We start from the raw sequence: 14,402 nt of genomic DNA, 5'->3' as shown, positions 1-14,402 counted from the left end.
CTTCATTGGTCACTCCAGACCACAACCACAAGATCCCTAGAACCCTTGAACACGAAAACAAGAGCTTCTGTGGTTGTAGGTAATATGTGGATATTGAAAATTATATCGACAACATGCCTCTATATAGGCTTCAGACCTAATACTGTAAGAACAAGGAAATGTTAATCATATTCGACGAAGACAAGCTACTACTGCACCACTCTGGGATCTTGGAGAAGCCAGAAATTTAACGACACCATCAGAAGCCTAATACTAGTAGGAAAATTACATGTAAGCCTAATTCCTAAGAAACATTGAACTCGTCTCAAAACTTGAAACCGTATTTTGAGACAGAGATCATTTCAAACTTAAAGGAGAACTCTCAATAATGCTATTACAGTAAGATAAAAGGGGAACAGGGGATCAGATCTATGTTTGAACCAATAACAGTCTACCATTTCATAATTCTTGTTCTGTTCCCCATTGAATGAATGAGGTTCTACAAAAACTGGCAACTTTTTATTAGAGGGCAATCAAAGGAATCTAATATATAAACAAGAGCCTTTCGAACTGATACAGCTAGGAAGTGGGTACACTTTTTCATACTTGAGAAATTGCACAAATACAGAGCTAACTGCATCAAAGTTGCCTACTAGAATTCACAAAAAGAACAACAGAATTCATCAGAACTGTTCTTCACATCAATAGAACAATACATTCACAGCAAAAAGGTTGCACCTTTCAGGTTCTACTTCTTAACACCATCTGCATCTGCATCTTCCTCTACAACTACACTGATCTTCTCATACCTGAAATCCGTAGGATTAGGCTTCACCGGAAACTCATCTGGGAGCACTTCAGCAGGGAAAACCGTGTGCCTGTTAACAATTATAGCCCACAAAAACAGCATGACAAATGAAACCAGAGCTCCACACCCAGTCATGAATATAATCCCAGCAAGAATTGACAATGGACAAGCCATCCTGTTATCCAGACCCGGATTTCCACCATGCTGATCATCCAAATAACCCCTCGGATTCACCGGATGCGAATGCATCCTCGGAACCTTTCTCATCCTAAAACTCCAAGAATACACACTACTAATCTGCGAGGAACTGCCATTTGAATTCGACGAGCTTATCCCTACATACACATCCTTATCTTTCCACATTGCCAACAAATCTATGCCATGCGCAACAATCGGATTATAAGGCCTTGGTTCACCCAACTTACTCAACCTTATCTCTAATCTTTTCGAACTAGCATCATAATCAATCCAAGATTTCATCTTTTGTCCACTATTAAGCACCAAATTCAATGCAGTAACATTCCCAACAGTCAGAGATACAAAGCTACCCACATTCACCCCTATATGATTCGCATTAACATCATTCACATTTTCATTCATTTCAGTATCAAATTCAATACCCAGAAATCGATTCTCACCGCCAAGCCCAAACGGGCCCTTACCGGAGAACCTCGAGCCCAAATCGCCGGGAACAAAAACGACCACAATACCATCGCCGTTGCCGGGCGTGATCGAGAAGATCAATTCGGACGAAAAAGACGCCGGATTGCTGAGATTCGCGTCCGCGACTTTAAAGGGCTTTCGGCGGAGGAGAAGACCGGAGCTTGAGGCCGATCCGCCCGTGAGGTTCACGTAAGAGCCGCCGTCCGCGGCGTCGCCGAAGAGGGCAATTTCGGAATCGAAATTTTGGGGGATGGTGGTGTTAAGGGCTTGGAGCGAAGAAGAAGAAATGGGTTTTGCAATTAGGGTTAGGGTTAGGGAGTAGAAGGGGAAGAGGAGCAAAATGAAGGGGAAACTGCAGCTGGAAACGGTGAACTTAGCCATTGTAGTTTCAGAAAACCAGAGTCTTGGTGCAGTATGACCCGAATCAAAACGAATTCAACGTTTCTATATATATCGGGTAAAAGATAGAAACGTTTCTAATTTTTTTATTTTTTTTTCTATATATGGGTTTGCAAAACTGCAAATTTTCACGGCCCACTGTTGGTGTCTAACATGCCAAAGAAAGCCCGCAAAATATGTGAACCGCCAAACGACGCCCAGATTTCTTATGTAATTGTATCTTATATTCTTATGTGAATAAAATTACAGTTTTTTAAAAATAATTAAAAAATGAAAACAAGTGCATGAGATGTTGGTAGTGAGATATTTATGACTAGTCACTAGTGTACTAAACACAAATAGATGGGTTTTTTTTTTTTGAGAAAATAGATAAACTTTATTATTTATCTATGGCGAGAAGGCACGTACATTACATGCTGTCTCATGCAAAAAAAAACTAAATGGCACAAACCGCCAAGCAAAAGACAGGTGACCCTCACTGTTAATACATACGCTCACTTATTGAGCCTAAACAACAAGAAATCAAGTCCTCACTACTAACCCCTCTCTAAAAAGTAAACCTAGGTAGAGTAAACTAAGAAGATAGTAATAGAAGACCCAATTTCAAGTGATAGGCAAGAGACCAAGAAAACCTTAGCTTAAGGCTTTCCTTTGCCCTTATCTCTAGGGCTAGAAACTGAAACCTCCAATTGTAGTTACTAGGACGTTGGCTCTTGTTCTTGCTTCCGGCGGTCTACCCGTCTTCTTCTTCAAAGTGACAAGAAGCACATCATTATCATCCTCAATCAAAGGTTTGCCAAGTAGAAAAGATTGGGAGGACTTGCACAGATGACCATCTCCAATCTTTCCCAGATCCGAAGTGCTACCACCCGCTGCGAGAGCAAGAAGAGCAGCAAGCTTTGCTAGTGACGGCATCTATGGAGACCATGGAGAGGACGAAGCGATAGCAAGAGGCTATAGGCTAGGAAAGGAGGCTAGGGTGCCGTAGAAGACTAGATTGAGAGAAAAACTCTCCTAGGGTTTTGTACACAATTAGATGGTTTTAGTAACAATAATGCCGCATAAATATTTGATACATACATATGATTTTAATGTCTCAAATTTGATCGAGTTGTTGGAGAAATGGCGAGTGACACCTCTCATGTAGGTGAACCACATGGTGACCAAACAATTGAACCCTCTCAAGAACGATATTATATTTCCGATATCTCTTAATGGTGTTTCAGTACAAGCATGATGCCACAACCTAGTCGCATATCTTCTCCGCTTTATATGTATGTAGGAATACCCCCCATGGCTATATTTTCCCTCAGATAAGATAAATTAATATGGTACAAATCAAGCCTTACAATACCGAAAACTCTAAACGGAGAATAATAGTGAGAATAGTGTCAAGGTGTCCAAAAGAAACTAGTCTTTCCAGAGCCTTCCAAGTCAAGACCAATATACAATCTCAAGTATTTCCTATGTACATGGACACATTCTCCAAAAAGTATACGATACTTCTACTTCTAACTGAAATTTTGAAAAAGAAAAAAAAAATCTATACTCACGTTTGAACTAGAGTGTTGGAGGTTCTTTGATCAGTACTGCACTGGCCTAATCCTGATAGTTGGTGATTGTTTTGGCAAGATTTTTAGGCTGATAAAGAGACTAGAACACAATGTCATATGTGATTTCCTTGCTGGTTACACAACTCTAAGTGCAAAGTTCATTTATATTGCCATTGGACTAAAAGTTGGTAGAGTTACATTTAGGTTGTGTTTGTTTCACAGGACTATTATGCCCCGCCTTAATTTCTATAACAGTCCAGGACTGCTCTAACCTAACTTAAGCTATATTAATACCTGACGTATGTTTGGCACTGCTTAGGACTAAAGAGCAGAATAGTCGAAATAGTCATATCCCATGTTTGTTGGTGTTTAGGACTAATTTAATTTTGAATATCACAATTTTTTTTAAAGCAAAATATTATCTATTAATAAGAGATAATATTTATAATGCAGTTTTACACTTGTTTTTGGATCATATAGGAAATAATTTCATTAATAAACTGCGGAAATACAAGACATCCTAAAGGGTCAAAATGGCCTCTGCAAGATAGAGAGCCACATCCTAAAGGATCAACTAATACATACTTTGTGAGCACGGTTAATTTTGCTTGATTAGAAAGGAGTGCCACCCTTGGTGATGAGGACAAGCTCCCTTCCATAATGAAAGTTTCCTAACGTAATAACAACATGAGCCTAAAAATAAGCTTCATTTCTCTAGGAGTTTTGTGCCAAAACAGAGCCTCAAAGTTGATTTCTGGCAGCTTGGTCATGGGACAGTCATCTCACTCATCTGTAAACACACAAATATGCACAATTTTAACATGTACCTTTGATGACTATAAGACAACAAGAAACACTTCACTTCGTTTTCCTTTAATTTTCTATATTTTCTCAGTAACCAAACAACGATCAACAAACTGGCAAAATTTCGGTTTAATCCCCTTAACTTGTCTATCATGTAGAAATTTTGAAAGTGTTATACTTCTTACAAGGATTAGTCTTATAATATCACTATAATTAATAGCAGTATGCCAGTATACAAGTTAAGAGACAAACCTAATATGATCAGTAATACCTTCATTATTCCAGAAGTGTGCCAAAGCGGCAAGCCACAATGCACATTTCAAAGCCTCCACATACATCCGAAAACATAACCAATTTCATTAACTCCACATATCAAAAACATAAATTACTAAATGAAACAAAAGATAAGACTGAATTTATATTATCAAAAAGTGGCTAGGAGCATTTTGTACTTGTTAGGAATCCAAAGGGCAGAGAAATACCTGAAAGAGCAATGCAGGGAAGTAGCTTGTCGTGGACCGAGTCAATTACATAAACAACCAGCATTAGAGGACTTCTAAAAAAATGGGATCCTCAATTACAAGAAACAGATGGTTAAGTGCCTCACTTACGAGAATCCTCTACCTATAAGAAATTGGCACAAGTTATTGTAAATAATCCAACTGCTGCTGAGGCTATTGTAATTACAAGAGTACGCTTCAAGGAATTAACAGAAAGATCCATCTTGCCTACAGAACAGACAAATATCTGGTGCTTAGCTATTAATAAAGAGTTTGACCTCAACTTAACAGTATGCGAAGGTTTTACTTCACACATCGATAAAGATAATAGCAAGAAACGAAATATATACCTGATTCGGAGCCGTGAACAAGAATATAGGTATCACGTGAACAAGAATATCCACTCACTAAATATCATTAAGTAACCTAGTCTATAAGCTATGATAACACCTTACACCAAGTACTACACCCATTGGCTAAGCAAGGAAATATTAGAAAAAACAGAGTAAACTAAATTAGAGGCCCAAGGCCCAAAGGATAGGCTTCATTCCAATCTCCACAGCTGTGTAACCTGTCTCACACCACCTCCACGACTCACCGCGCAACCTCCACCGCCACGACCCGCAGCCATGACTTGCCACGCAGCCTCCACCGACTTGAGGACGAAACAACGACCTGAAAAGAGCATCTAGACCCAAAAAACTAAAATCGGGTTAGGATCCCCTGCATCCACGCTGCTACTTGACCCCATCAATGAAGCATTTGTTACCGCCACCGCATAGAACCACCCAGTCTGCGCCGCCTCCGTCGTCGGTGTTCACGAGCCGGACATAATGATGCCTCAACCAGAACATAACCCAGCGCCGATCATCACCCAGGTCTTAAAAAACTACCCATCCGGCAGCAGCAAACGACAGCGGCGCAACTAGGTTGACACCGGCGTCACTGCCGGACGAGCGACGTAAGGAAGCTGGAAGCCCTCATAAAATATCAATACGACGATGTTTAATTTTTTTCTGAACGATTTAATTTATAAATTATACAAAAAAAAATAAAAATCGAATAATAATCTGAAGCTCAGATGATCTACAATCAACACAGTTCAATCCAAAATTGGTGAATAATATTAGAAGTGAATATATGATGTTCATTCTTTTCCTAACAAGTGATGGAATTGTAGCAAATCACATTGCTGCTCTTGGTCACTCTTGTTTCTCTGAAAGAAACTGAGTCATGTCCTCCACCTATCTCCCTCTATCGCTTTACATTAAGATCAACAGGGGCAGGGCTGTCCTAAGAGCTTTTGTTTGTAGGGTTTTCTCTGTATCTTCTCTCATCCAAAAAAAATATACTTAGGTCTTAAGATGATGGTCAATTTTTATGCACATCGATCTCTCAAAGGAATCCCCCAAACATTGAGGCAAAGAAAGAAAATCAAATCCTCTGGAATCTCAAATACATGGCTGACAGTCGAGTCTCACAAAGTGCGGTATTAAAGAGAAAAATAGACAACAAAATAGGAGTGGAGGGGTTTGAATTTGGAGACAAGTCAAGAAGTTAGGTCCCCTTAGTTTGTGGGCAAGGAGCATCCAATTCCTCATGAGCTTGAAAATATTTGATATGTGTGGGTTTCATTTTGGCAGTTTATGTGTCCTTTGCAAAGTTTGTGTAGGGCAAGAGGGAGACATTAGGGGTACATAATTTTACAGTTGAAAGATAATTTGTACACTTTGGTGTCCAACAATTCTTTGACTTGGACCCCATATTGATAATGGCTATAGGTGATGTGCAAATTCAATTTTTATTCGTTTTGAAATTAGACTCTTACTATTTAGCTATGATGATGAACATACAAAAACATGCAATAATCAGTGTAGACTAAGCATTATTCTACTGGAAAGTCGAAAATTTTACTGATTATTTTCAAACTTTGCATAGATCTGGGAAGCTTCTGAAACCAAGGATTTCCTTTATGCTTTATACACTATTGACAAATTCAACGTTAACACATATAGATTTAATAATGCGCAACTAGCTTATAGTCTCCACCACTACATTTAGTCAAAAAGTAACTACATAGTTTCTCTTAGAGCTCATATGCGTGAGTTGCCAACTAACTGTTGTTTGATTAGAACTCTTCTTGCTTTCTGGGTTGATGAGACTCGATCTGAATTCAAAATCTCTCCTCATTTATGTGAAAATCGTTCATTTCACATCCAGGATGTGAAAGAAACAAATGCATGCAAGTAATATAATGACTTTAAGGCCGATCCTAACCCTAAGGTAGCTCAGAAATTGTTAAAAGATCAATCATGCCTATCACATAACCACCGACAGCTTCCACCCTCTATCCTCCCATCTCCATCCCGTCTCATAATCGGAGCCAACCAAGTTCACCGGTGATGCACATCTCTAGATCCCCATCCGCCTCTCGTCATCCATATATCTCTCGTAGGTCTGTCCTCATCGATCTCTCCCTAAACCTAATTTAATTAACTCAGAAATTGTTGAAAGATCAAACCCGGAACAACAGTCGACTGATTTAGAATGGAAGAGAGGAGAACCCATGAACAAACAATTAGGCAAACTCTTGTCACATAACACGATTTTGCCCACTAAGTTCTAAACACATACATGCCTAGGAGGAAAAGTATATGATTAATGCATCCAAGCACATTTCCACTAGCTGAAAATAATTAAGAAAATGTGGTATGATAGTACGTATTAGCGCTGAGGCCATGTGACAAACTCACAAAAGGGATCCTGTATACGGTGAGAGCCTGTTTTAGAATGTTGTGGTCATGTACTCATGTGCTACAAGAGGTATAATCACCCTTAAAAAGAACCCTAATTTTAGCAATGCTTAAAAGGACCTTTCTTTCTTTCATTCATTCTAAGGCATGTGTATGATTATTCCTTTGCCTTTGGGACACTCAATGTGAGGCCCCAAAGTGGGGAAGAGAGGAAAGGAAAAGTCCTCAAGTTTATGTATTATATCGATCATCATCTTTTTCACTGCCTTGGATTCTAATTAAAGTCCCTAAAAGCATGTGATTTGGAGGAGCCCTTGACTTTGGGCCACCGCCAGGTGTGGCCATCTTCGTCTGCCCCAGTAGGTTCAACGGAGATCATCAGCCAAACTCAGTTCAGGCTAATCGGAACGAGGTGGGGTTTTAGCAATTTAATCTGAAACTATTTCGTCTAGCTAGGGTAAAGTCCCCCCTTTTTCAATCCAAAGTTATAATATTCAAGTTGTTGGAAGATTGCAATGATCAAAAGCTATCAGAAAATGGGGTAAATTTTGACTCAATCAGACATAGTAGAAGTTATTGACTTACATATTAATCATGACTAATAAACAGGGCATCATCAAAACTTTAATCACTACGAAATTTCGGTCAGTACTACTTTATACGGGTGTAGAACTGTTTGAGTAAAACAGCTGCAAAGATCCTAGCTCTTGGTATAATAAAGTTATATTTGTATGAATAGCAAAGATATGCAATCTATTATTTTAACTTGCATGTTGGTAAAATTTAAGAACTAGGTTTCCACCTATCGTTGTTGACAAGCAGACGCACGCTGTAAATAATAAATAAAAGTAAAATCCATGACAACTGTATACAAAGATATCAGCAAATAATCAAATATTGGATTTGGAACGCTTCTCCGAGCTGATCGATTTCTGGGTTTTAGCGTTTATAGAGCTGTATTCCCATGCCAGCAAGGCAGGAGGAAATCAGATCCAACGTGTTCATATATATACAATTATTGACATGGGGTTCTGGGTTTGCTTCTGGTTTGCATATAACTTCTATCCATATGACTGTAATAAAACATCATCATGATCATGAATCTAGATGAATTTGATAACTTCGTAAGGAAATTACCTTTAGCGTAAACTACTCCAAAACAATAAATCTTTAACTAAGATCGAATCATGACTGGGTCGATCGATGCATGTTCATTTCTTCATTCTGTTAATTTTTGCCAAGCCAAAAGCTAGACTTGAATTTATGCAGAACTTCTTAATCATGAAATCCTTAAAATGTTGGTTATTGAAAAACAGTTTTGGGATTCTTCAACCACAAAAGAAAAATTAAAAATAAAAAGAACTTTGAGTATATAGGAATTTGGAAACGGATTAAATCAAGAAATGGACTTACTTGGATCATAGAGAGTTGGGTCAACTCCTTGGATATATGTAGTTCTAGCTCGATGCATGACATAGAAGTTTGAAGCTTCCAAAGGAGAAATCCAAAGGGATAGCATGATCCGAAACTATTTAGGGATCGCGCGATATGATCAAGAAGGCTTTGCTAGCTTAGGATCAATGCGATCCCTTTGGATGCCTCCTCTAGTACTTAATTGCAGCATATGAAACCAACCCAATTCGCTCATGTAATCTCTCTCTCTCTCTCTCTCTCTCTCTCTCTCTCAGTATTGTGGAGAGGGGTGAGTGGAAATTGAGGGAGCCTTCAATATAAAAGAGAGGGTGGGAGGGTGCTATAAACAATAATGTATGAATTCTCTTTTTTGTCTTTGTTTTATAACCTCTCCATCTTCCATGTTACTATTCATTTGTTATTTTCAATCAAAATCATGAGGGAAATGTTTTCCACAGATATTTATGTAAATTGTAGACCCCATTCTTAAACAATCCAGACACATGGAAAGGCTTATTAACATTGTGTGTCACCTATTCCACACTAGAAGTCCCAACAAGTTGGTAGCATTAATATCCTATTAGCTAATTATTTATGATTTTATTTTATATATCTCATATAAGATAGATATATTCTCCTCATCTAAATCGAGCTGGTCTGTGGTCCAATCCATGTTTCCTCTCCCACACCAAACTCTTTTTCATGCTTTACTATTGCATTATTATTCCCATTTCTCATTCTATCTCAAATATAAGTCAATGATATGGCCGTGTACATGATTAAATTAGAAATTACTGTTTCAATAGGACGTGCAAAACTCTTTATAATGAAGTCCAGCTCCTCTTATCAGTTTAATTTCAGACACTAATAAGGTAATTAAAAGCAAAACTTACCTACCAAGAGCTATCGGAATTAGATCCAAAACCACAAAAAGGAGAAGGTGTCCGGCCTAGTTATTTTTCATCAAAAGTTATTTTCTTCGAGAGATTATTCAGAGCACCGCCGTACACTTACACCAACATAAATGAATGGTTAGATTGCATTAAATACACTTTTTGTTTATTAAAAATAAAGTTGATAATAAATATCAAGGGTTGAGATTATTTTATAAGGGTTGGGTCACTTACACCGTCGGTGCATAAAATAATTTCCAATTTTCTTCGTGCACCAAGAGTGTGAGGACTGAGGACCATCACTCTACTAAAGACCAATATTTAAACGGTGCACGTACGTGGACATGTATCTCTAAATAGGGAATCTCTCTTACCAATATTGAGTTAATTGACTTAATTCGTAGCATTGTAATCGTCCAATGCGTTTGTTCATATTAGCATATCAGTAGCTCTCTAGCTGCCAATGTTTTGATCAATGGGGGAGTAAAGCCCTTTTCTTTTTTATCACACAATAATTGTTGCTAGACAATGACGAATGTAAGATTCAGAAATTCTTAGCCACTCATAAAGAGATAATTATGCTACTAAACCAAATTATTGTGGACAAATATCAAAGAGTTTGGTTATTTAAGGATTGCTCATTGACAAGTTAAGTAGCAATAGAAGAATTTAGTATATTGAATGTGTCATGCCTCTCAAATATCATCACATATGAACAAAACACGTGATAATAGTGAATCTAGAGTTAAGAATTACTATCTCAAACACCACGTATTATTTTACTCTTTTAGATAATATAGATCAATATGAATGTTAAAGTTCAAAATGCCCCTCACATAGAATCGGAGAAAGAAAAAAAAACAGGGATGAAATCAGCTGTTCTAGATTTATGTGTCCTAATTTTGTCCCCTCAACATGATTGGTCCACATTGATTAAAAAATTGAACAAAAGATTAAGAAAATATTTTTTAAATCTCTGTGGACCAATCATGTTGAGGAGACAAAATTTGAATAGAATAATAGAGACAGCTGATTTCATCCCCATAATAAAATAAACCCTAATTAATGAGGCTAAATGAACGAGGATAAACTATATTGTAGTCAATGTTATGTCAAGCCCATTTCATTTATTACATAGTTAAGTTGGTAAATAAACTTGTAGGTGTAATATTACTAGTATATAATTAGGGGAATGAAATTCACAGTCTCTATTTTACAATCCACACTTCCTCTTTTCTTATTTGGTAACTTAAATTTTGTCTTTAGTAACCTAAATTTTGTCATTTTATGAGAATTTTGACCAAAGAAAGAAATAGATAGTGTAAATTACAAATTAGGGAGTGTTGATTTCATTCCCCTGCAATTGAAGTTTGCATTAAGCTAGGTTTTGACTTCGACATAAATAAATCTCACAAATAAAATGTACAAGACCTTTTAGATTATAAGTTTATTTTTAGCGAAGACATCAATTATATTGATAAAACAAAAATTATGTATGCTTAAAACTATTCTCAAAATCATGACTTTTCATTACGTAACAAATTTTAATCAAAAGTTAACCAAGAAAAATAAAATAAGTAAGATTAATATTATATTAGCATTTATCTACACATACTCTGCATGTGCAAGTTATTATTATTATTTTTTACATAAAATAAAAAAGAAAAGAGTTGGTTATTGCAAAGAAAATAAAATGGGAGAGACAAAAGTGGGTTGTGGGTATTTTTTTAATTTTTTTAAATGTCTCAATTATCCTTGTGATTTAATTCATTATCAAAATTTATTAATTTTCTAAGGTCAATTTTGTCAAAATTTTTAATTTTGACTAACAAAAACTTTTCTAAAATTTTGACTAACAAAATTTTTTTTCTTAATAATATATACTAGTCTGTAATCACATGCTCTGTATGTGTAAGAAAAAATTTAATTGTAAAAAAAAAAAGAGTTGTTATATGCAGAAGAAATAGATTCAGTGGTAGTTATTGTAGAGAGAAAAGTAGTGGTTGTGGAATATTTTCTTTTTATTTTTCTAAATAAACATCTATTTTGTAATTATCTTATTTACCCTTGTGATTTAATTTATTCTCAAAGTTTTTTAATATTTAGAGTTAAATCTGTTAAAATTTTCAGTTTTAGCTAACAAAACATATTCTCTTAATAATAGTGTGTGTGTATATATATATATATATATATATGCACACACATATAAAACGCATATACAAGATTGATTTATGGACTTTTTACGACATGGGTCTCCTAAACCATCATCTTGAATTTTAACATGACTCGTGACTCGTGACTCGTGACTCTATCTGCATAATAGTTTCAATAGCTCCCTTGGTTCCTAAGTAAAAGAGAAACTTTGGTTCCATATATGGTCCATTTATAGTGATTATATCTACTCCAACACCTGAAAGCAGATTTGGCAAAAACCTAATTCAAGCTCTAGTGCTTGGCCAAAGCCAAACCGATTCTGATCCAAGTCATCTCAGCCGTCGGAATCGGCGGGCCAGCGCTAAGGTTTCTCGGTTGATCACTCCCGAATATCATGATGGGTGGTGGTGCTAGATCTTGTCCACACTAGTGAAGCATAGGTGGAGACCACACGAGCACCTATCATCTCTGGTGCGCTCTACAGAGACCTGGACGTACCCTAGCAAACCCTACCACCATAAGAGTATTTACTCGCTCTCAATCACAGATGAACGCGTTGGTAGTGGGTATTGGGGTGAGGTTATTTCTTGTGGTTGTTGGCTTATACTGTCTGCGATGTGATCTGGAAATATTGTAGGGTTTCTGGTTCACCTTGGATCGAGGACATACATGTATGTCCCTTATTCGTAGGACACAAATGTTATCCTCTCCCAGGCTTTGTAACCCATCTGTTGGAGCACCAGGACGTACGTACCAACTTGAACCAACCTGCAGCCAATTGGCATTTGGTGCCCTAGTTAGCATTATCGTTAATGTTATAGACCTTCATCTCCCATGCACCAGATTTATTACTTCATTCACTAAGTGCCAACTTCCACTCACAGTAGCAAGTCAGTACGTACCCAGTTCCTGATGATGATGATAGCCCAATTATTATTATTTTTTTTTTCAGAAAAAGGCTTAGTTCTGTGTACGTAGCTTAGGCTAAATTACCTTGTTAAAGCTAAGAAGGTAGGGGTTGAGCATTTCATTTTTTATATATATTGATCTTTCCGAGCTGCGCACTACTCGCGACCTCGGTTCTGTATCAAATCATTCAAATGACAAAATGAGTATTTCGTTATTTGAAATGGTCATCTAAAGAGCTAGTAGATGAGAATATTAGCCTGCTTCTTCTACTTCATTTTGTTTGATTTTTTCCCCCTTAATTGATTTATCAATTTCTATGGATTGTCAGTCGAGTTTTTTACAAGCATCTCTTGGAATCGAAGGTCCTACTTAGAATAGCCTCTTCTACTATTCCTTTTAAGTGAATGTTGGAGGTTGGACCACAACCATTGGCACCATTATGAGGGAATAGTGTATCCATCAATTTGATGAGAGGGAATAGTGTACAATTATGTGGCATTTTATTTATTTAAGCAAAAGAAAGAAGTAAATTTATGCGCTTGTACAGATTGCTTATGTGGGAGGGCTTTCATTTACGTAACACTTCGGTTAAAAACATTTTCATAAAGAAGCACATAGAATTTTTTAATTTAAATGAAGTATTTTTGTCTTGTAGAAACGTTTGATAAGCTAAAGAAAGCACATGTCAAGTGCTTTTTAAAAAACAACCAAACAATGCTTCTCGCGCTTTAGAATGCACTTCTAATTGCCAAATAGTTTGAAAACGCTTTATCAATTTTCAAAGCAATTATAAATGGAGCCAATGTTAGGTATAGGCAAATGTTATCTATATTTTGAAGTGAATGAAGGAAATATAACTAGCATATACTAGACTGCCTAGCCTACAGTAAGCATACACTAGACTGCCTGGCCTACAGTTAAATATTAATCATATCATTATTTGGGATCCTGATGAATTTTCTATAAAAATTTGAAATCTAGAACAATTTCAGTTTTATTACCTAATTCATTATTTCTTTTGGGATCAATACTTGTGAGGAATTGCAAGGATTATAGGTCTGAGATTGTCAGCGAGTCTATTGAAGGATTTTGCATAAAGATTTTTTTGTCATTTTATTTTTAGTTTACTCCCCCTGAGCTTTACTCAATTGATGGAGTGATATTGTTTTTAGCGGTACTTTCTGACAATCCCAATAAGGCAGGTCACTGTATAATATTTTTTTTATAAATTAAATAAAAACAACTGACTTGTTTCTACTAAAAAAAAAGATATTAATCATATCAATTAAAGGGATGTTCGTTTGATCTTGATCCTAGTGGAGTGAAGGGGGGACTACATATATATCATATGATATGACCTGAGATAATTAAGAAACACATGGTACATATTTCGACTGCAGATCGACCCAGAAAACAATACATTGAAAGCTTCTCTGAGACACAATTAGATATACAGCAGCTAGGGTTCTATAATAGCGAAGGACTAGAGAAATTTGAATTTCAAAACTTATAATATACCATTCTGATTGTCATATATGAAATATGTTACATCTATTGCTAGACCCTTCAAGATT

At 36.6% G+C, this 14,402-nt stretch overlaps 1 protein-coding gene and 1 long non-coding RNA gene across 3 annotated transcripts; both read right to left on the bottom strand.

Annotated features, from left to right (window-relative positions):
- Window positions 1-409: 409 nt before the first annotated feature.
- On the bottom strand, window positions 410-1,886 carry LOC112182888 (probable L-type lectin-domain containing receptor kinase S.7). Its single transcript, XM_024321446.2, has one exon. The coding sequence runs from the start codon at window positions 1,829-1,831 to the stop codon at window positions 728-730; it is 1,104 nt and encodes a 367-aa protein (XP_024177214.1). The 5' UTR covers window positions 1,832-1,886; the 3' UTR covers window positions 410-727.
- A 1,991-nt stretch (window positions 1,887-3,877) lies between these two features.
- On the bottom strand, window positions 3,878-9,165 carry LOC112186697. Of its 2 annotated transcripts, none has more exons than XR_005806543.1 (3): window positions 4,689-9,165; window positions 4,459-4,532; window positions 3,878-4,192 (listed from the first exon to the last, which is right to left on the bottom strand). It is a non-coding gene; the product is annotated as an uncharacterized LOC112186697 (long non-coding RNA). The 2 variants fall into 2 exon arrangements; XR_005806544.1 differs by having other exon boundaries at window positions 4,478-4,532.
- Between the last annotated feature and the right edge of the window lie 5,237 nt (window positions 9,166-14,402).

The sequence above is a fragment of the Rosa chinensis genome, chromosome 1 (assembly GCF_002994745.2).
Source record: "Rosa chinensis cultivar Old Blush chromosome 1, RchiOBHm-V2, whole genome shotgun sequence".
Classification (NCBI taxonomy): domain Eukaryota; kingdom Viridiplantae; phylum Streptophyta; class Magnoliopsida; order Rosales; family Rosaceae; genus Rosa; species Rosa chinensis.
Note: the sequence above shows the minus strand (reverse complement) of the source record. Positions and strands in the feature narration are given on the sequence as shown.